This window comes from Miscanthus floridulus, chromosome 2, assembly GCF_019320115.1.
Source record: "Miscanthus floridulus cultivar M001 chromosome 2, ASM1932011v1, whole genome shotgun sequence".
Taxonomy (NCBI): Eukaryota; Viridiplantae; Streptophyta; class Magnoliopsida; order Poales; family Poaceae; genus Miscanthus; species Miscanthus floridulus.
In genome coordinates, this window is record NC_089581.1 from 33147774 (window position 1) to 33171142 (window position 23369).

At 46.7% G+C, this 23369-nt stretch overlaps 2 protein-coding genes across 2 annotated transcripts; one reads left to right on the forward strand and one right to left on the reverse strand.

Annotated features, from left to right (window-relative positions):
* Positions 1-1813: 1813 nt before the first annotated feature.
* LOC136538382 (probable xyloglucan endotransglucosylase/hydrolase protein 23) lies at positions 1814-2968 on the reverse strand. Its single transcript, XM_066530359.1, has one exon. It carries the CDS (start codon positions 2862-2864, stop codon positions 2178-2180), a length of 687 nt encoding a protein of 228 aa, XP_066386456.1. The 5' UTR covers positions 2865-2968; the 3' UTR covers positions 1814-2177.
* Positions 2969-8823: 5855 nt separating this feature from the next.
* On the forward strand, positions 8824-9736 carry LOC136538383 (uncharacterized). Its single transcript, XM_066530360.1, has one exon. It carries the CDS (start codon positions 8896-8898, stop codon positions 9499-9501), a length of 606 nt encoding a protein of 201 aa, XP_066386457.1. The 5' UTR covers positions 8824-8895; the 3' UTR covers positions 9502-9736.
* The last annotated feature ends 13633 nt before the right edge of the window (positions 9737-23369 follow it).

A 23369-nucleotide genomic window follows, 5' to 3' on the forward strand; every position in this document is an offset into this window, starting at 1 on the left:
TATATTCGATTTTTTTATTAATAGCCGCATTGGTTCATTAACTAACCATTCTATATAAGCACCTGTGCTACTTTCAAGCAGCTGGTAAGCAATCAGATTTCCTTTGTCCATCTTCCATTTTTATCTTCCAGTTTTTACTACGATGCTAAACCGTAGACAAGCCGTACCGGATAGCCCGGCGATTCACGAATCAATGCCCCCAGCTGGGTACCCCGAAAACACATGCCCCGCTTGTACCCCGGGTACAAGCAGGACTAACCCATCACTCTCCTGTCCCGGGTGTCCAGGTCCCCGTCCAAACTGGGACTCCAAGCCTCCGCCCCTGAGTCCCGGACTCAGTGCGGTGCAAGGACCTCCTCCACCAAAACAAAACCCTGACAGTCGGTCTAGAAAAGAGCCGGATCCACGACAAGAGAGCAACAAGTATTCCAAGCGCCCATACACAAGTATGTGCTCGGGATAATAAGTCTGTGACTTGCCTAGAATCTTATGCAATGATCGGTCCTTAACCGACCAGACAGGGAAAAACGGTGTAACCAAGCTATGACCCGCCTCCGCGGCGACACAACTTCTTACACCCACCAATACCCAAACCATATCCCTGTCCGGTCACCATTTTCCTTTCCACCATTTTATATATTCCAGGTGATAATCATATAGTAACATATTTCCTATATCTCGCGAGTGACAGGCAATCACTCGACTTCTACCGGAATCATGTAGCATAGCAATCTACATGATCCTGTCATACTAGTAAGACTCATAGGGTAAATATACATATGCAAGTGGTTTCATTCAACTTCTTAAAACTTAATGCACAAATATAATTTAAACTGCAGAAAGTAGGGGTTATGCACCGGGGCTTGCCTGGGTAAGATATATATTAAAAAGTTAGTATCTGCATCTTCAGATCATCCAGAATCATCTGGATAGAAAGCCCATTGCATCATCTCCTGGAGAGAATACCATTACACCATCTTCGGATTCACAGTCATCCTTCGATCGATCCGTTGATCCATCATCGTACCTAATGATATGCATGCGATGCAATGCAAAGATGTAATTAATCAACTGCCACCGTGACTCGTAAAATACGACGTACGCCTCTTGAGTTAACGGGCTACTTCTAGAGGCTTTTACCTGTGTATCCTTAAAAAAGATGCCACACTCCTGCGTACCCCTCAAAAGTTGGTCGTCACCTACATGCCCTCGCTCGAACTTTTCTTTTCCCTCACGCCATTCCGTCGGCATTCTGTTACGTTTTGGCCGTTTGGTGGCTCTGACATGTGGGACTAGGCTAGAAAAATACCCTCCTTGCCCTCTGGGTCACTGACATCAAAGGACTGTCAGATCGCATGTCCCACTATGGTCGCCTTGTCACTCTGTCCTCTGGCTGGTGAACGTCCACGTCACTGTCATTCGCAAGAATGGCAAAAGAAAAAAATTAAATGCCCCCTCCCTCGATTATTATGCAGGCAACCTGCAACGCACCAACCAAATCCGGATAAGCTTTCCTCCGGTTCCAGGACCCTAGTCTGACGCAAGAGTCCAATTTTACACGGTGTCCATGTTTGTCCTGTCCATGACCCCATGGACGTCATGTCCGTGCGCCCGTGTCCGCGTGGTGTCCAAGGGTTAGCCAGCTGCGCCAAGCTGTCTGTAACTCAGCGCACACAGATGGAGATGAGAGAACACACAACACGCATGCATGAATTGTGCTTGAAAGCACGGCGCACACAGATTTGAAAAGAAACGAACTCGATCGCTACTAGTCGAAAACTTGGCAGTTGTACATCCGGTGTTGCAGAAACAAATGAAAGAATAATGCGACATGCGCGCTACATTTACATTGCCATCGCCCATGGCAAAAACCAAAACATTATTCGCCAGACCAGACCAGAGCACCGATCTCTCTGGTTTCCACCACGGCGAGGCCGAACGACGAGGGCTTCGTGTTCGTTCATCCATCGATCCAACCACACGCATCCTCACCGCAGCTTGCACTCGGCGGGCACGCCCTGCGGGAACCGCTTGGCGTCGGTGCAGTAGTTGTAGATCATAAACTTCCTCTGCACCCAGCGCATGCGGCGGTAGCTCATATCACTGAGCTGCTGGTTCCACCAGCTGCCTCCGCGCCGTCCCCCCGCCGCCGCCGTCTCCATGGTTCCCACAGGGCACTACTGCTTCCCATTAGCCCAGACGCATGCATCGGCGCTGAACCCACGGAACGACGCCACGAACGGCGCCTGCGTCCAGTCCGCCTTGACTCTCCCGCCCTGCGTGGCCCAGTCGTCGGCGTTCCAGAGACTCGCGTACAGCCGCATCGGCTGCGTCCGCGGGAACGCCACCCCGCGCGCCTCGTGGTTCTTGAAGTCCCGGATCGGCGTGCCGTCCACCGCAAAGATCACGTGCTGCGGGTTCCACACCACCGAGTAGGTGTGGAAGTCCTTGGTCGGGTCGAACCAGAGTCGGAACTGCTGCTCCCGCTGGCCCTGGCCCCGCGTGAACACGTTGGTGTGCGGCGTGTAGGGCTCGCCGGAGACGTTGCCGAGGAACTCGAAGTCGATCTCGTCGTGCGCGCTGCCGGCGGAGGAGAGGTAGAAGGTGGTGACGGTGCCAGCGGAGTTGCCGGGCACCAGCTTGATCTGCATGTCGATCTTGCCGAAGAGGTACTCCTTCTTGGACTGGAACCCGGACCCGGAGGTCTTGTCCAGGGTCAGGTCCAGCCCGCGCCCGCCGTCCACCACCTTGCCTCGCCCTTGCCCCCACGTCATCTCCGTGTCCTCGTAGAAGTTGCCGCCGTGTGCGATGGACGCCATGCACGCCACCGCCATGAAGGCAACTAGCGTGGCTGACCTCATCATCTTCCTCCTCTCAGCTCTAGCTCGCGTATGTGACTGCCGGATCTCTAGCTAGTGACAGTGGTGTGTGGGGGGAAGGGAGGAACTTGAACTCGAGAGATGTGTAAGTTTCGATTGGTGTGTGAGTGGGTTGGGATGGCCATGGAGTGGGGTGGTATTTATACGGGAGCGCCGGGGGCCGGTTCCTTAGCCGTGGCAACCAGCTAGCCAGGCAGGCAGGCGGGGGCGCTCGGCTGGCTGGCAGGATGGCGCGTCCGCGGAGTAAAATGTGGGTAGGTTTGGGACACGACACGGCTGGCCGTACCCTGGATCCAGCGGAGCCTGCCCGCGCGTACGTCCACGCCGGTAAATTGCACGAAGTCGCGCGCACTTGTACGTGCATGCATGCAAATCTCCATGTGCTCGCATCCTCCGCCGACCTGTCAGCCAGTGTACAACGGCAACTGGTCCTTCGGATGCTTCGTCGGAGGGCACAGGGGAAACGAAAAAGTTCAGACGCCCATACAAATACAAGGGCAATTGAGTCATTCTCCAGAGCCGTTACCTACCGTTAGGAGCAAATGCCGACGGAATGGCGTGAGGGAAAAGAAAAGTTCGAGCGAGGGTATGTAGGTGACGACCAACTTTTGAGGGGTACGCAGGAGCGTGACATCTTTTTTAAGGGTACACCGGTAAAAGCCTCCTACTTCTAACGACGACCGTACTTAGGCCACATATACACGTTGTCGGATAAGGCGTTATTTCTCAACAATTCTTTTAGTTATATAAACCAACGGTGTTTCTTTATTCGTAATAGGACACCATTATTTATCTAGCAACTAATTGTTCTAGAGTTAGCTAATATTGCTAGGAACCTATTGTAAAGATTTCAGATCCAATACTATTACCAATTTATCACGGAAGTTCCTACAAATTTATATTTTTATAATATTAAGTATCTTAGACTAATTATATAGCTTCCACAAATATTATCCAACTATATGAACTAATTATACTAGCAGGTAGATCACGATTTTAGAAGCCTAACAAAACTAGTTTAGCATTTTTACGATTTTTCTAGGATTCACTACGAATTTTACAAGTTTATCTCCAACTAAATTAACAAAGGCTTTTAGAAACTAACAGAGCTAGCGGCCAGGCAGCCCGGGCGAGTGAGCAGCCAGCCCACGCGGGCGCGAACGGCCCAGGCGTCAAGCAGCCAGCCCACGCGGGCGCGAACGGCCCAGGCGGCAATCAGCTGCGCGCGGCCCAGCGTGGTGCGCAGGCGGCCCAGGCGAATCGGCCCAGCGCGGGCGACACCGGTCCAGCCCAAACGACGGAGACGGCGGCCCAACGCGCGGTAGTGGCGCGGAATATTTGCAAAACGATCCCTGAGCTTCTACTAAATCACGCCATAGTACAACCAGTACTATTCCGATGGCTCTCGTATTTACAGTAAAGACCTCGTATAAATTTTAGTCTTGGACATATACCCTTTACCTTGTCTTCTAAAGCAGCGCACCGACAGGGGAACTCCGGCCGGCGATGGAACGGCGCGGGAAAGGCGCTCTAGGCGTGGAAGGGGCGGCTCGTCGGCGGGGCTAGCCGCGCGGGACACGGCGGGGACGCTGCGGCTTCGGTGGCAGAGCTTGAGGCTCGACGACCGTGGGGCACGACGGGCGGCGTGACGCGCCTGGTGATGGCGTGCGGGTCGCGGCGATGGCGTGCTGCGGCTCGGACGCGCTGCGGCTGTAGGAATCGCACGGGCCGAGGAGCAAACACCCGCACGCGAGGGGCAAGGCACGGTGGCCGCGGCCATGGCGACCAAGCGCGTGCCATGGAGGCGCTGAGGAGGCTCACGGCGTTGCGCTTCAGAGCGCGGCACGGTCAGACGGATGCTCGCGCGAGGCAGCAGGGCTCGGAGGCTGGTGAGGCGACTCGGCGTGCGAAGCTGGGACGCCTCCGCTCGGCTGCGGTGGAGGAAAACGTAGCCAAGGCGGGCGCTCGCGCGCGGTGCGGCTTCCAGGCATGGGACTGTGCTCTAGGCGCAGCGTGGAGCTGCGGCGGGCACGGCAGGAAAACGAGGCCGGAGAATGGAGGCTCAGGAGTTGCTGCTCGCGCGCATTGGGAAGGAAGAAGGAGGGGCACCGCTGTGCACCGAGGAGAGAAGAGAGTGCACAAGCCGACGAGACAGCAGTGATAGCACGGAGGTGACCGGCCGGCTTGTCCGGTAGAGAAGACAGTGGAGCAGCAGCACGTGCGGCCAGGCCCAACGTGGCTGGGAGCAACGCCTGCGCACGCACAGAACGAAGGGACACGACAGCTAGCAAAGGCAAAGCCTAGTTAATGCGAGGAGACATGCTGCAGCAACCAGCAACCAGACGACGGAGAAAAGAAAAAGCAAGGTCAACTAGCAGTCTTGCAGAGAGGAGACGTTGACAGCTGCACTAGCACCACAGTTGAGTGTGTTTGCCTTTTTAATCGTTTTTTTTATTCTTTATTTTTAAATTATTGTCATAACGTCCATATATATATATATATATATATATATATATATATATATATATATATATATATATATATATATATATATATATAACGGTTGATTCGCAACGTGTAGGCAATCGAAAATTTCAACAAGGCTCCAATTTAAATTTGATTCAAAAGCTATATATATATATATATATGTATATCGTTCTATTTATTAATGGATTTTATTTTATTTATAAAAGTGGCTTTTCATGCTTAATCTAATAGAACAAACTGTTCGCTATCGATTGGCCAGGATTGTCGTCGGACATTCAAAAATATTCCTTCGTACGGCGTAGCTTAACTTGAATGCTTAATTCGAGTCCCCAACTAAGTCACACCAGATTCGCTTATCGCTTCACGTATGTTTTAAATCAAAAATTCAAGAAACGCGTTTCGAAAGTTTTACTTAGGCCTAAATCGCGGCGCTAAATAAGATCGTAACACTGGGGTGTTACATTTAACCCCATCAACAACGAAGCCAGAAGGTAAGCCGTGGGTTCACCACCCGCCCCGTCCGAACCCACCGGCTCTCTGCCTCGCCTTCGGCCTCGCACGGGAGGTCTCGACGCCCTGACGAATCTCCGCCTCGCGCGAGGCCTCTCGCGGGAAGCCTCGACAAGGAGCCCAATCTCCGTCTCGTCCGAGGCCCCGTGCGTATAGCCTCGAACGGGACAACAATTCACCGTATCGCTCGAGGCTAGCTTGGCAGTAACCCACCGCTCCCGCATCGACCAGTCTTCCCAACAGCGCGTCACGTCCCATTAATGCGTCAACCACTCTCGCAATCTCAGCCGGACGACGGCTCGACACCACGGAATGGCCGACGGGAGAAGGAGTCACATCAACGCCGTACCAGCTAGGACAAGGCGCGGCGGGGATTACCGGCCATTGTGTCCTGGCGCTGTACCCACGATCAGCGCCTGCACTACACTGTGCCCCGTAACCCCCGCCCCGAAGACAACGCGGTATGGGAAGTCTGGTCCGGGTCATCATCGCCTCCGAATCAGCGTACCAGATCAACCGCTCCCTCCGAGCCTCGGCACTCTACGTCAGGGCCTCGGCCATCTCGAGATTCACGTCTGCCGAGACCCCCTCACGATGGTTCAGCATAGGCACCAACCGAGCCTCGGCTTCGCGCGCCGACAGTCTACAGCGACCCGCACGTCGACCGCCGCGCCCGCTTCGAGGTAGCCCTGGAGCTCCCATGACGCAGAGGATCGGATGTGACCAGCACGTCGCCCCAACGCTTCAAGGACGGACCACTCCAACGACCACGCCGCCACAGGAACAGGCTACAGGGCTCGGACACGTTGCCTCCGTTCGCACAATGCCGCATAGTTAGCACGCGTACTACCCTTGTCCCCCCTTCAACTATAAAAGGAAAGGACCTGGGCCATTTCTGGGGGGACGAACACACGTGCATACAAAAACAACACCCTGTAACACGCACACTCCCCCACTGCCTGAGAACAACGTCTCAAGCAGCCGCACCGCTCCACGCCGAGACTTGGGATTAGCTCATTCTCTCACCCAGCTTGTAACCCCCTACTACAAGCACTTCGGTGCAAGGAATACAAGTTCGATCTCTCAGACTGGATGTAGGGCACCGATTGCCTGAACCAGTATAAGCCTTGTGTCTCTTTGCATCACCATCCGGGATTGAGAACACGCAGTCCAAATTTACTAGTTGGTTGAGGACCCCCGGTCCGAAACAACGACAAGTTGTAATAAAGTGTGCAAAATAAATGGGAAACAAAACCTCATATTTATGCTAACACTTTGGAGACAGTAGCCATAAAAATGTAGACCTCTAGGAACTCAGAGCATGTAGATGCCACTTTTGCTTGTAATTTGTATCGACATATTTTCAAGGTAGTTATCAAATATGGTGTATACTTTTGTTAATTCACATTTGGATCGGATATGCACATTGACGATAGCCACTATGTCATAAGCATATTGTAGATCCACGATAGTAACTAGGGTACTATCTTGTGTATGGCCAATAGGAGAAATCAATTAAGATAATTTGTAGTAGTGCAAGGAGGATAGCCACTATGACCCGGCGGTGAAAATATTTTTGATCGCCGTTTTTTCGTCCCACTGGTCTTTGAACTGGCGGTGAAACATTATTATTACTGCCGTTTCTAGAGAAACCGGTAGTAAAAACCATACCGTGAAAATAAAATATGTAGTAGTGCAAGGAGGAGCTTGACCGCATGTCTAGCGTCTAGCAGTTTTTGAACACACTGGGTTTGAGGAATACTGCGGTGTATGTGTTCTAATTCCTCAATTCTTCTTGGTTTCTTGGAATTGATGGGTTAATCCACAGCTACCTCATCTGTTATGAAACAATAATTAATATTTTGACGATAAAATAATTTCACCAAAATTCACAGGACGAGCTTACGATGCACTACCTTATCCAGTCTCTCACAAACACCTCCGATGATCTGATCCTTGGTCTTTCCGTTTATGTGCAACACTAACGGTTTTACGAATTAATACTGTCAGCCATGTTTCACAGTTCAATCATACACCGTATCTAGTCAACAAACTATAACATAAACAATACGTGCCTAACTCAGCATATTATTATTACACGACGACGTGCAGTGGGGTTATATTAATCAGTTTTGACACGAGGATGAGGTTGTTAAATTTGTTATCGCACTCGCACAAGTAAACAATCAAGAGTCAGTCTTAGGCAGTGTCCACTCATCGATAACCATGGGTTTCTCTACAACACATAACGCCAACCAGCTCTGAACCAGAGCGAGACCAGGGAGGGCAGCTAGCAAGCTCGAAGAACCCCACCGGCAGCAGAAGTATGCAGGAGTGACGTCGCGTGCGCAGAAGTCCACGGCCCTCGCCGGCCCTGTTGGCTTCGCTCATAAGTTGTATTTTTTTAGTCAATAAACAGTATTTTTCTCTCACAATAAATTAGTCAACAGTACTTTCTTCGCTCGGCTTATAAATCATATTTTTTCAGTCAATAAATAATATTTTTTTCTTATAATAAATCAGGCAACAATACTTTCGTCCCTATCTTATCAGCCAACCGCAGTTAACGTCCGTGCCGCGCCAAAGCGACCCGCTAACCGTTCCACGTAAGTTAGCGAAGAAAGAGCGACCAGGAATCGCACTCTCGCACCGGCCCAGTCACGCTTGCCGCTGTTGTCCCCGTTGGTTCAAGTCGTGATCGCTGCCTCGCTACGACCGCGAGGACTTGACCTGGAAAAAGAATAACAACGATGCTAGTAATCGCATTTTCGCCACTCGTACTAAGCACTAACATTTATATTCTCCTTATTATTCGTTTTCTAATCAAAATAGTGCTGCGCGCGAGCCAGTGGACCGAATCGGAGTCATGGACCATACCCGCCCCCGCTCTCCGCGCGTATAAGAACGGCCTCGGGCACGGGGACCGGAGCCGTGTAGAGCTCGGCAGTCAGCAGCACAGACCAGACCACAGGGAGAGCGCGCGCGGCCGGCCGCGGCGTACGTCGATCGATCTCCGGCCATGGCGGTGGTGGTTCAGCAGCACCACATCAAGGCACCGATGCCGACGTGGTTTCTCGTCAACGTCACGCCGCCCCCGGCGCCGAGGGAGGGCGGTAAGAAAGCTTTGCCGGCCGCCTACTCGCCGCTGCTCCTGTCGCCGGCGGCGTGGCAGAGGGCGCAGGACGAGAAGAAGAACAAGGATGGGTCCGAGCGCGACGGCGGCCTGCCGGCGTCGCCGAGGATCACCTGCATGGGGCAGGTCAAGGGGAGGAGGAGCAGGGGGGGCTCGAGCGCGCGCGGACAGGCGCCGCCGAGGGACTCGCGGTACCGCGGCGCCGGCGGCAAGGTGGCGAATCTCGTGCTCGGGTTGTTCGGGATGAGGCGGAACGCAAGGACGTCGTCGCGCGCGTGCGCCAAGGTCAGGGACGTACCGCGTGCTGGCACGGCATCCGCGCCAGGGAGCACTCGTGGTGTCCGTCGCGGTGTGGCCGTGGCCGTGGCAGTGGGCGTGTTTGATCCACCGTTGCCGGTGGTGAGGCGGCCGGCGACTGACGACAACGCGCCGAGCCTGTGGGAGCGGCGGCGCGGCGGCAGGGCTCTGGAGGGTCTTCAGCTGATGACGTAAATCGCGGCAGAGTCGGAGCTGCTTGAAGCTTGCTGAAGGGGCACGCCACAATCGATGTGTTCCTGAATCCTGATTAGGACTTAGCTACTCTGTAAATTTGATGCTCACCCTATAAGATTCCCGGCAGCCTGGAAGTGTTCCTGAATCCTGATTAGGACTTAGCTACTCTGTAAATTTGATACTCAGTTATCACATTTTGTTTGCTTTTCTATTAACATAATAAAAGCCTTGCACTGCGTTGACCTAGAAGCCAACTCTGCTGTGTTCTTTGGAGGAATGAAAATCTCCATAAACGACTGAGACTTAGTACGACTTTGCCCCGTTTACCGATCTGACTAGCCTCCCTTGCACTGCTAAATACTCCCTCTAGTCACAGTAACTTGTTTAGAATAAAGATTGGTTGAACCTTAAAAGTTACAGTTCTACAAATGATAATAACTATTGTATTGTTTATATTTAGAAAATGTGTAAATTATATGTATAGATCGATTTGTATTCAAAATACTTATAAATATTTTGTATTTGGAAGATATTAAGAACATATTCTAAAACAAAATCTCCAGTGAAAAATGATTGCATATTGGACTTAGCAAGATTTTGCAAGCATCTGAATACATATGTACACAAATAACTTGATCTTTCCAAGCTAAAAATAATCTAATGATAGTTAATAATGTATGTAATTCAACCAAATCTTGTCCTAGACGTCAAGTTTGTGCGATTGGAGGGAGTAGAGTGATTCCTTGTCTATAGTCATACACAGGAACAAAATATGAATTTTCATTATGCCATGTTTTTTTCTCAAATACACAAAAAATCTGCATATCATTGTATTAAGTAGAAGAGCATAAACAAACATAGAACACGCTTCTATCGAGCGCCGAAGGAGGTCGACCTAACACAGCCGTAGCTAACCATCTAGCAACAGACCTCTTGATTCGATATTACATAAAAGAAAATAACCAATACCGACACAACGGTGCGACCTAGGAGGTGACATTACGTCTTCGTGGCTGCCTAGACGAGCCCCTTCCAATGGCCGGGAAGAGCGTGTCCAGCGCTTCGGCGCTGGACGCAGTCAGAGTCAGGTTGCCGTCAAAGAGCTTGTCAAAGGTCACCAGCTCTGACGTGGATGGCGCTGATGGACCCTTAGTGTAGCCCATACGCTGCATGATCAGGACCTCGCCTCGCTTGGAAGCAGATACTTGGGAGAGGCTCTGAGCCGCTAATCGCCTGCTCCACCACGGCAGCACCGGCTTGGCAGGAGGCTTCTTGGGAGGCTCACGAATCAATATGGAGTCCCTCTTACGCGTCACTTTGTTGATGAAGCTATCGATGCGGTGTTTGGCAGAGTCGTCGTTGTCCACAGTCTGGTACTCTGGTGGGTATCCACCGATGGTGGGCTGGGAGGGCCAGCATCTACCGTGGGGTCGACTGGTCCGAAGCCTGGCGAGTAGCAGTACTACATGAGTGTCTTCGGTGAGTCCCCTGCCCACTGAATGGGGCGCGGGGCTAGTGTTCGCAGCTCACAAGAGACCACTGCTGGGTCCTCATCCTCCAGCTGGGGGCCGCCACTGCCGGGGCCTCATCCTGTAGCTAGGGGTAGCCAAAGGTGACAACAAGCGCTTAAAGGAAGGCCACACGACGATGAAAGGATCTAGCAAGTGGCCTAGAGGGGGGTGAATAGGCTTTTTTCTAAAATTTAATCAACTTATGAAAACAATCAGAACACGGAGCCTCTGGGTTTGAACGCGGAGGTTCCGAGGCGCGGAGGTTCCGGGACTGAGCGTGGAACCTCCGAGGATCAGAGTATGAAATCGATCTACTATGGAATTTAACGAATGAAAAAATAGATTGAATGTAATACCAGCCTTCCTGGAGAGTATGTTGACCTATCCAAACAGTCGGGTGCACCTAGAAGATGAGGAATTCGTAGATTGGATGCAAACCCTAAAAATCAATTCAAATCACAAGTAATAGCAACAACAACAGCAATCATAGTGAACATGAGGATTTATCCCGTGGTTCAACTTGCCACAAAGGCTTGTTTATATCCACGTTGTTGAGGTTAGCCACAAAGGCTATGGAGTCTCTTTCAACTCGCTCCTCTTCTCCAACCTATCACCAAGGCAATGGGTTATAGGGTTCCACTAAGTCACAAAGGGTAATACAAACTTCCCGGTGCTCAACCACAGCGGATTGGGAGCTACCGGGTGACCACTAGCCGTCTAGGAGCCAAGCTCCAAGAGTAATGAACACACCAAGCGGTTAGGGCTTCACCAAGTGCACAAGAACAAAGGAGAAGGATCTTCTTGAGCTTTCTCACACTCTCTAGAGCCAAATTCCTCAAGGAATAACAAAGATTTGAGCAAGGGAGTTGGGAGCACCAAGCTTAGGAGAGAGAGAGAGCTTCAGTTCGAGTCTGAGTGAATGAGGAAGAAGATGACCGCTGAGGGTGAAGGGGTATGGTATAAATACCACCCACGTCACCCACAAAATGGTCTGGTCAGATAGACCTTGGAGCCTCCACGTTTGAGCGTGGAGGTTCCACGTAGGCCAGAGCAGATAAGAATTCAGCTCGGCTAGCTTTTTGTGGCTGGGATTATTTGAGTTGAATATGGAGTTTTGAGCACTTGGTTCCACCCAGCACACCATTAGTATCCCCCTTGATAGTACGACTTGTCCTATGACTCAATTTCAAAATATAAAATGAATTAAACTAGCTCTTGGAGCCATGGCAAGCCATCCATTCGAGTTGGGGGTCTCCTCCTTTATTTCTTTGCATCCACGATTAAAGATATGTTGTCAAACACTTGTCAAAACCATTAGTCCTTTAATTATGTGGTCAACATCACTAAAACCCACTTAGAGCTTGATTGCACTTACAATCTCCCCCCTTTTTAGTAAATGTTCACATCACAATTAAAGCTTACATTTAATTGAAAGATTGAGCTTTTGATAGCAAGAATACAAGGGCTCCCCCTTAATATATGCAAGTTTGTTTAGAATTATAAAAATGTCCCTTCAAGACATACTTTGCATATATTAAGAGCAAGTGTGAAAGATACATTGTATTCATGCCATCGTGGGGTGCAAAAGAAGTGTGTCAAATAATAATCCATGATGCATATGATAGTTTATGCACAAAAGAAAATATCTTGGGTCTGTAGACCGTGGAGCCTCCGGGCCAAAGCGCGGAGCCTCTGCATTCTGCACACTTAGAATCTTTTAATCAGAACAAAAAGCATCACATATATATGTACAGACATCACACGGTTATGGAATGCTAGAAACTTATGAATATGAAGAAGTTTTACCACAGTTCTAGCATTTCATTTCACATGTCCATGACCACCAATCGCCACATAGAGGCGAATCAAAGTATTATTATAGACCACTAAGATAGAAAGAGAGTTTGAAAAAGACCTCGACTCTCACAACTCACAACGTCAACTCACAACGTCCACTACTACTACTACCACCATGACGAAAGACAACGACGACACAAAAGATGAAACATCTCAATCTTGCCTCTCTCCCCCTTTGTCAATAGATGCCAAAAAGGAAAAGAACAAGAGAGGTAAAGTACGGTCATCTCACTACTCCCTACTCCAGTCACTACCAATGTCACTGTCATCATCATCTATCAGGTCGGTCTGCTGCCTGCTACTGGAAATAGTCCTCTCTCTAGACTCCTCGTCATTGTCACTCACAATAGCCCTACTAGCCCTGTGTGTAGTAGCTGTGAACCTCTGTGGCCTGGACTATCCTCTCTCATGTCTGAGGATGTTCATCCTCTCACCAAGCGTCTCCTGATCATGAGGATACTCCATCTCTTCATCATTCTCACTACTGTCCTCGTAGGGTGGAAACACTGGCAGCGGCAAAATCTCTCTAACCTCAAGTCCCAGCTGCCTCTTCATGTCATTTATGTCCTCCCTTCCCTCATAAGCGGTATCCACAGCATATTAACACATGCAAAATATGTTCTTGAGCAACTCCTTGAGCTTGCTCCCCCTAGATTTGTGGTGGGAAGAGGAAGGCCTACTGCTGCTAGGTCTCTATAAGGGTGCAACCCCTGCTGTAGCTGACGTGCCAGTAGCCCCAACCAGTGCCTCCCAGCCTATGTGCTGCCACTGTGTCAACCCGTATGGCATGTGCTCCACATCCTTCTTAAACTCAATGCTGGACACCCTCTTAATGATATACATGATGTAAGGAGCATACGAGAGATCATTCCTAGCATCATCTAGTGAGTCACTTAACTCAGCTCAAATAAACCAACTAACAGAGAAAGCATCACTCCCTAGAGCCATCCTTGCAAGCAAGTTCTTTGCATACTTCCTTAGTGAAGTGGAGTCACCACCTTTTGGGTTGATTGCCTCTCTAAAAAGGTTGTTCATGGCATAGTAGAAAGACTTCAGCCCTACTATTTTCCCATCAGCTAGACCTCTCCTCTCATATGCAAATACAATATCCTCAGCTTTCATGACATTCTCTATCTAAATGGTGTCTGCATATCTATCTCCACTCCCAAACTATGATAGTTATTGTGCTACCTTTGGACTCCATGATCATAGATCACTGGTTCTCTCCTCACTGGAGCACCCTGATGCTGAACCATGTAGGACTGATCAAATTGTAAGAATCGAGGAGGTGTATCTAGCGCTCTGACTGTAGGTATGGTCTTCCCTTCTCTTCCTCCATCATCGGTAGGTCCTTCTCCATGTCCAGCACCAGCCCCATGACCAGCACCACTACCGCTGCCTTGCCCACTGCCTCTTCTAGGTTGAGCTTTTTGGCTGCCTCTACCATAGACTTGCTGCTCATGAATGTGCCCATGCTGCTCACTGCCATCCTATAGCTCTCGAAACACAAGACCTCTGATCTCCCGGTCTACTGGATCATGATTCCCTTTTGATCTTTTCTCCCTTCTCTGACTTGGATCACCATCCATCTAAAGAAAAGTGCATAGAAAGAATGATAAACTAGTGCCAAGTCATAACAGCAACATTACACAAGGTCAAAGTACAATTTTGAATCAAACTAAGGCTATTGATCCTTCCAGAACGCAGAGCCTCTGCACTCTGGCGCAGAGCCTTCGGGGCCCAGAGCCTCTACATAGAGGCCTAGAGCCTCCGCGCTTTGGTGGATTACATCCTAAATTTGATTCAACCTTCTACTCAAATCTTACTGCAATGTACAACTAGATCTAGTACTAGAAGGCGAAACAAACTCATCTACATAGGAAATTGAAAGAAATAGAGACCCAAAATCGAATCCATCGTGGAAATAGGATTTCACCTTGGATGAGAGAGATCGAAGAAGAAAGAGATAGTAGCAGTCGATGATGGCCTCAAGGAGCACCCTCCTACCACGAGTGCAGCCGGAGAGTCAAGAATTTGGCCGGTCGTCAATGAATCCTCCAGGTGACTGCTTGAGCGGCTTCTTCTCCTCTACGGACTCCCCCTGAGTCCCAACCTCCGGCACCACCACCACAAACACCTGTGCGACATAGGGGAGCAGGGCGACGGAGCGGCTGAAGCGGGAGCAGTGGCATGGCAACAACAACGATGAAGGTGAGCGCGCACGCATGCGAGAGGAAAGGGGCGTAGTGCGGCTTAAGTGAATCCCCAGTAACTCAGAGAAGTTACTGGGAGGGGTAAAATGGGAAAGATGAAAAAATATTTTGATTTTTACCCAAACCCTAACCAAACCGTCAGGGCGTGGAGCCTCCGCGCTAAGCCGTGGAGCCTCCGGGCCATGGAACCTCCACGCATAAACGCAGAGCCTCTGTGATCTGACACCGAGCAGAAACTAGGTCTGTATTCTAAGGAATTTCTAAGTGTTTTAATTAATGGCCATGGACTTTTGTTTCTTCTAGCTAGCCAGCAAAACAATAGTACATAACAATAGCTACTAGAGACAAGATTGGACATATGAACCAACATTTTGAAACACTTATGAAAATTTTGCAAGCCTAACTAGTTGAAACATAAAGCAACAAACAGAGGCGTGCACAATTTCAAACCACGTTACGAGAGTCAAGTATATTTAGTTCACTCCTCAAAGCACAGAACCTTGACTCGTTGAGAGGCTTTGTGAAGATATTGGCTAGTTGTTTTTCGGTGCTCACATGATGAATTGCAATATCTTCGTTGGCTTTATGGTCTCTCAAGAAATGATGATGGATGTCTATGTGCTTAGTTCTTGAGTGGCTCACTAGATTATTTGCAAGCTTTATGGCATTTTCATTGTCACACAAAAGTGGGATCTTGGTAAAGTGACATCCGTAATCATTGAGGGTTTGCTTCATCCAAAGTAATTGAGCACAACATGTGCCAGCCACCACATACTCAGCTTCAGCAGTGGAAAGTGCTACCGAATTTTGCTTCTTAAAGCTCTAAGACACTAGGGACCGTCAAAGAAATTGACATGTCCCCAATGTACTTTTTCTTTCTACTTTGCAACCGGTGTAATTGGAATCCAAATACCCAAGTAGATTGAAATTTGAGCCCTTAGGATACCACAAGCCAAAGTTAGGAGTGTGTACTAAGTATCTCAAGATTCTCTTAACGACCATAAGATGGCACTCTTTTAGGTTAGCTTGAAATCTAGCACACATGCACACACTAAGCGTAATATCTAGCCTAGATGCACATAAGTAAAGTAGGGAGCTGATCATGGAACGATATACCTTTTGATCAATAGTTTTTCCATCTTTATCCAAGTCTAAGTGCCCATTTGTTGGCATAGGTGTCTTGATGGGTTTGGCGTTTGCCATGTCAAACTTCTTGAGTATATCCCTTATGTACTTAGTTTGGCATATGAATGTTCCTTCCTTCAATTGCTTGACTTGAAACCTGAGGAAGAACGTCAATTCACCCATCATAGACATCTCAAAACTCTTTGTCATAATCCTACTAAATTCTTCACAAAAAGTTTGATTAGTACTACCAAATATTGTGTCATCGACATATATTTGGCATACAAATATATCATTCTTAATCTTTCTTGTGAAGAGAGTGTGGTAGAACTACCCGAAATAATACACCTTTGGAGGCGCTTGTCTTCCACCAGACACTAAGCACCCCGAAAGCAAGCTACATCGGGCGGGATCCGTCGAGCGCACCCTAAGGGAGAACTCGAATAATCCATGTTTTTCCTCTAGGATCAAATAATGAGAATGAGTTTACAATACTTAGTCCATTTCATACAACCAGAGTTATTAGAAATTCATTATTACAGTACCAAGTTCAAAGTACAGAAATTAAACAGCAGAATTAAAATAAACATCTAACGATAGAATATAAGAATTCATCTGTGCCCACCAGAAGAATCCTCCACACAATAGCTACTCTTCAAGCTACACCTGCAATAGGGGTAAATAAACCCTGAGTACACAATGTACTCACAAGACTTATCCGACTAGTGGGAATAATTTCCTGACTCCAAAGGATATGATAAGCTTTATAGGTTGTTGAGTTTCCTTTTTGCCAAAAAATAATACTAGTAGTAAATCCTTATGTATGCATTTTATTTGCAATCATGTTTAGTTCATTAGCTAACCATTCTATGTAAACACCTGTTCTACTTTCAAGCAAGAGTTGAACAAACAGTTCCATTTCATCACCTTTCATCTATCAGTTCTTACTACAGTGCTAAACTATAGATAAGCCGTATCGAATTGCCTGCCGATTCGTGAATCAATGTGCCCAGCTGGGTACCCCAAAAAACACACGCCCTACTTGTACCCCAAACACATATAGGACCAACCCACCACTCTCCTGCCTAGGGGTCCAGGTCCCCATCCAAACTTGGACTCCAAGCCCCCACACATTAGTCCCGGACTCAGTATGGTGCTTAGACCTCCACCATCCCCGTCTCCAAACAGTTGGTCCGAAAAGAGCCAGAACCCACGACAAGAGAGCGACAAGCCTTTCCTGCTTCCATAAACAAGTATGTACTTAGGATAATAAGTCTGTGACTTGCCTAGAATCCAATGCAATGGCTAGTCCTTAACTGACACGGATAGAGAAAATAGTGTAACCAAGCTATGCCCCATTGGCCGCGGGACACAACCCCTTACACCCACCAATACCCGTACCATATCCCTTTCTAGTCTTCATTTTCCTTTCACCATTTAATCATAAGAGCAATAATAATAATCACCTATTGTGAGTAACGGCAGGTTACTCACACTATCGAAAATCCTAAGCATAGCAGCTACTTGACCTATGCTAGTAGGACTCATAGGTAGGTATATCTATGCATGTAGTTTCCATAAAATGCCTGTAACGTAAATGCACATCATATATATATATATATATATATATATATATATATATATATATATATATATATATATATATATATATATATATATATATGTATGTATGTATCCATTGATCATTTAAAATAAGGGTTATGCACCGAGACTTGCCTTGGGCAGGCGTGGTGTCAGCAAAGTCAGCGGCTGGTGGCTCTGGGGCTCCCTCCTGGATGAGGATCTCCTTCTCATACTCTTCAATTACCTCCTCATACTCCTGCTCGCCCGCGGTCACGAACTCTACCAATTCATTATCTACATGCTTGAAATAATGATGCAACACTTAGTAATACGGCAACAACAACTCTTAAAATAAGAATACATCTATCAAGCTACTAAGCTAACTCTATTGACTATGATGCTAAGTTACCTATTATTACCACTAAATAGGTATGAAACATTCGAGTATTATCTTAGCAATCAAAAATGCATTCCTTACTTTATTTACGATTTCATATATACTAAAACAAGGAATACTAGCTACCATACTTATCAACATATTCTAAGGCTACAAAAATTACAATGAGCACATAATAATAGAATGAACCTACTGTAAAAATTTCATGGTCAAAGCTATTACCAATTTACCACAAAAATTCCTACAAATATTAAACTAAAAAATGCTAAGCTTTCCTAAATGAATTAATTAACCTAACATCCTCATAGATAATTATAAACTAACTACACCAACAGATATATCATATTTTTATGAACCTAACAAATTTTGTTTCACTATTTTTGGACACCTACATAATTTACTATAATTTTCCAAAGATCAGCTCAAAACTAAATTGGAAAAGCATTTACTAATTCCTTGGAAAAAAAAGGAAAACCCATTCCTCCGCACAGCCCACAACGCGTGGCCCACGCGGCACAACACACGCGCACGCGTGACCCGCCGATGCAGCCACGCGCGCAAATGGCCTGCGACGGGGAAGCCCGCGCGTGCGTCGACCATCTTGCAAAAACACCCCTAAACTCTAGACAAATTAACCCACAGTCCATGTCACTATTCCTAGAGAGAGTAACTATGCAATAAAACCCTCGGAAACACCCTCCTTTACAACGACATGGTCCTCGGACACCCAAGTGCGCTATCAACTTTGCAAAAATGCCCCCGTGCTAAGACCGAATCAACCCATGGTCTATAGCACTATTTCCCGAGAGGGAGATTAGGCGGATAGGACCCTACAATCTATTGCCTTTATCTCGGCCAGGTCCCTAGCCACCCCTGCGCGTGCTGGCATGACAGACGTGGCACTGGACGGCCACGCCAGCCAACCAAGGCCCGCCCCGCCCCGGTCCTCTCCATCTTGCTCCAGTACCCTTTCTCTAGGACTTGCCATTTTCTCACACGGTTAAGTGCTATCACGAGAAAACCAGCTCTGATATCAATTGAAAGGATCTAGCAAGTGGCCTAGAGGGAGGGGGTGAATAGGCCTTTTCTGAAATTTAATCAACTTATGAAAATAGTCAGAACGTGGAACCTTTGGGTTTGAACATGGAGGTTCCGGGGCACGGAAGTTGCTCAATATATACTTCTTCATTGATGTAACCATTGAGAAATGCACTCTTAACATCCATTTGATAGAGCTTGATGTTGTGGGCACAAGCATAGGCTAGCAAGATCTAAATTGCTTCCAATCTAGCAACCGGGGCATATGTTTCTCCAAAGTCAAGACCTTCAACTTGTGTATATCCTTGTGCTACTAATCTTGCTTTGTTCCTTACTACTATCCCATCTTGATCCTGCTTGTTTCTAAAGACCCATTTGGTTCCAATCACATTGTGTCCCTTTGGTCTCTCTACTAATTCCCATACTTGATTTCTTATGAAGTTATTCAATTCTTCATGCATAGCATTCACCCAATCAACATCCTTCAAAGCTTCATATATCTTCTTTAGTTCAATAGATGACACAAATGAGAAATACTCACAAAATGAAGTCAATCTTGATCTTGTTTGTACACCTCTAGAAATATCATCAATGATAGTGTCCAATGGATGATCCCTTGCAATATTGATTGGTTGGAGCATTGGAACTTGATTGCTTGCACTTGTTTGATCATTGGGTTGAGATGATGTGCTAGCCACTTGATCTTGTTCATTATCATGAGAGCCACTTGTACTAGCTTGATTTGTGTCATCTTGCACATTTGAGTTAGAGAGCACTTGCACTTGATCATCTTCATCACCATTCACTTGCCTAGGCCTCAATTCACCAACATCTATGTTCTTCATGGCATTTAAAGTTAAATGCCTCTAACATCTTCCAAGTTCTCATTCTCTTCTTGTGAACCCTTGGTTTCATCAAATTCAACATCATAAACTTCCTCAAGAGTACCACTATCCAAATTCCAAACTCTATATGCTTTGCTAGTAGTGGAATAACCAAGTAGGAATCCTTCATCACATTTCTTGTCAAACTTACCCAATCTAGTGCCTTTCTTCAAAATATAGCATTTGCAACCAAAGACCAAAAAATATACAATGTTGGACTTTTTACCATTCAAGAGCTCATATGGTGTCTTCTCTTTCAATGGGTGACAATAGAGGCAGTTGCTACAATAGCAAGCCATAGTGATAGCTTCGGCCCAAAAAGATTGACTCACATTGTACTCACTAAGCATAGACCTTGCCATATCAATGAGTGTTCTATTCTTCCTCTCAACAAGGCCATTTAACTATGGAGTGTACTTGGCCGAGAATTGATGTCTAATTCCAAATTCATCACACAACTCATCAATTTTAGTGTTCTTGAACTCACTACCATTGCCACTTCTAACTCTCTTGATGGTTATTTCAAACTCATTGTGAATGCCCTTGACAAATGATTTGAATGTTCTAAACACATCACTTTTGTCAACTAGGAAGAATACCCAAGTGTATCTAGTGTAATCATCCACTATCACAAAGCCATATTTGTTACCACCAATGCTAGTGTATTGAGTTGGCCCAAACAAATCCATGTGCAATAACTCAAATGCTTTACTAGTGCTCATTATGCTTTTCTTAGGATGGGTGTTTCCAACTTGTTTGCTAGCTTGACAAGAGCTATAAAGTTTATCTTTCTCAAACACAACATCTTTCAAGCCTCTAACCAAGTCATGCTTAACCAATCTATTCAATTATTTCATTCCAACATGACCAAGCCTTCTATGCCATAACCAACCCATGCTAGACTTAGTGAACAAGCATATAGATAATTTAGCTTCACTAGCTTTAAAATCAACCAAGTATAGATTCTCATATCTAAAGCCTTTAAAGATCAAGTTAGAGCCATCTACACTTATGATCTCTACATCATCTACCCTAAATATGCATTTGAATCCAAGATCACATAATTGAGCCACGGATAGCAAATTGAAGTTCAAGGTATCTACTAGCAATACATTGGATATGCTCATATCATTGGATATTGCAATCTTACCAAGCCCTTTGACTTTCCCTTTGCCATTATCACCAAATGTGATACTATTATAACCATCATTGCCATTGGTGTTGATTGAGTTGAACATTCTTGCATCACCGGTCATGTGTTGAGTACACCCACTATCAAGAACCCAATGCCTTCCTCTGGCTTTGTAATTGACCTTAGTGGCCTTAGCCATGAAGCATGATGGAGTGTCGAAGAGAGAAGGCTTCTCATTAATAGCAATGCTTGCAAGTGCCTTCTTCTTGGTGGTCTTGTCATCATCACTATCATCATCATCACTTGAGGAAGCATCACTATCCCAAGTGGCCACATATGAACCACCCTTCTTCTTCTTGAAGGTAATCTTGTCCTTCTTCTCTTTCTTTTCCTTCTTGTCCTTCTTCTTGTTCTTCTTGTTGTCATTATCATTGTCGCTATTATATGGACATTGAGCAACAAGGTGATCTTTGCTTCCACACTTGAAGCACCTTCTTGACTCTTCCTTGTTCTTGGATGAAGATTTCTTTCTTCTAGCATGGTACCCTTTCTTCATCATGAATTTGCCAAATTTCTTAACAAAGAGAGCCATCTTCTCATCATCATCATCATCATCCCATGAGCCATCATCTTCACTTGATGTATCTTGCTTTGCCTTGCCCTTGGATGATGCGGCCTTGAATGCCACGCTCTTCTTCTTCTCATCCTTCTTCTCATCTTTCTTCTCATTCTTTTCTTCCTTCTCATCATCATCTCTATATGTATCATTGGTCATTATATCTCCCAACACTTGGTTTGGTGTCATGGTGTCCAAACCACTCCTCACTAGAATAGTGACCAATGTGCCAAATCTTAAAGGCAAGCATCTCAAGAACTTGTGGGAGAAGTCCTTGTCCTTCACCTCTTCTCCAAGTGTTTTGAGATCATTGACAAGCACTTGAAGCCTATGAAACATCTCCGGCATACTCTCATCCTCCTTCATCTTGAAGCTTGCAAACTTCTCTTTGAGAATGTATGCCTTTGCACCCTTCACGGCTTGAGTGCCCTCAAATGATTCTTACAACTTCTTCTAAGCCTCATGAGCCATCTCAATATTCTTGATTTGTTCAAATGTTCTCTCATCAATTGCATCATGAATGGCACTTAGAGCAATGTCATTGTTTTGGAGAAACACTTCTTCAGACGCGGTGGAATTCTCCGGATCACCAATCTCAATTTTGGTTTCTACCACCTTCGACACTTTTCTATTGATTGACTTGATATGTGTGGTCATCTTTGATTTCCAATACCGATAATTTGTGCCATCAAATTGGGGTGGCTTCTTAGTGTTGTTGATTTGAGCCATTTTTACACCGAAGGTTGTTAAGCCTCAAATCACGATGACCTCGGCTCTGATACCACTTGAAAGGTCCTAATGGCTAGAGGGAGGTGAATAGCCTAATAAAAATTTCTACAACAACACTTAATAAACTGGTTAGACAATTATGAGACAAAGCAAGTGTTGCACTAGCCTACTAAAAATGTAAGCCACCTACCACAATTTTAGTTTATATAGTTTCTATCCACACAATAGCTATGTTACTACACTAAGTTAGTGTGCTCTCAAAGGCTAACTAAAGAGCCACACTAACCAAACTAAGAAGCTCTCACAACTAGCTACACTAAAGAGCTTGACAACTAATTTGCGGCAATGTAAAGAGAGTGAGCGGGAAGGTTATACCGCCGTGTCGAGGAAGGAACCAATCAATCACAAGAATGAATAACAATGAAGACCAATCACCTCGGAATCAAATAATGAACACAATGATTTTTTATCGAGATTCACTTGCTTGCCGGCAAGCTACTCCTCGTTCTGGTGATTCACTCACTTAGAGGTTCACGCGCTAATTGGCATCACACGCCAAACCCTCAATAGGGTGCCGCACAACCAACATAAGATGAGGATCACACAAGCCACGAGCAATCCACTAGAGCACCTTTTGGCTCTCCATCGGGGAAAGGTCAAGAACCCCTCATAATCACCACGATCGGAGCCGAAGACAATCACCAACCTCCGCTCGACGATCCTCGCTGCTCCAAGCCATCTAGGTGACGGCAACCACTAAGAGTAACAAGCGAATCCCATGG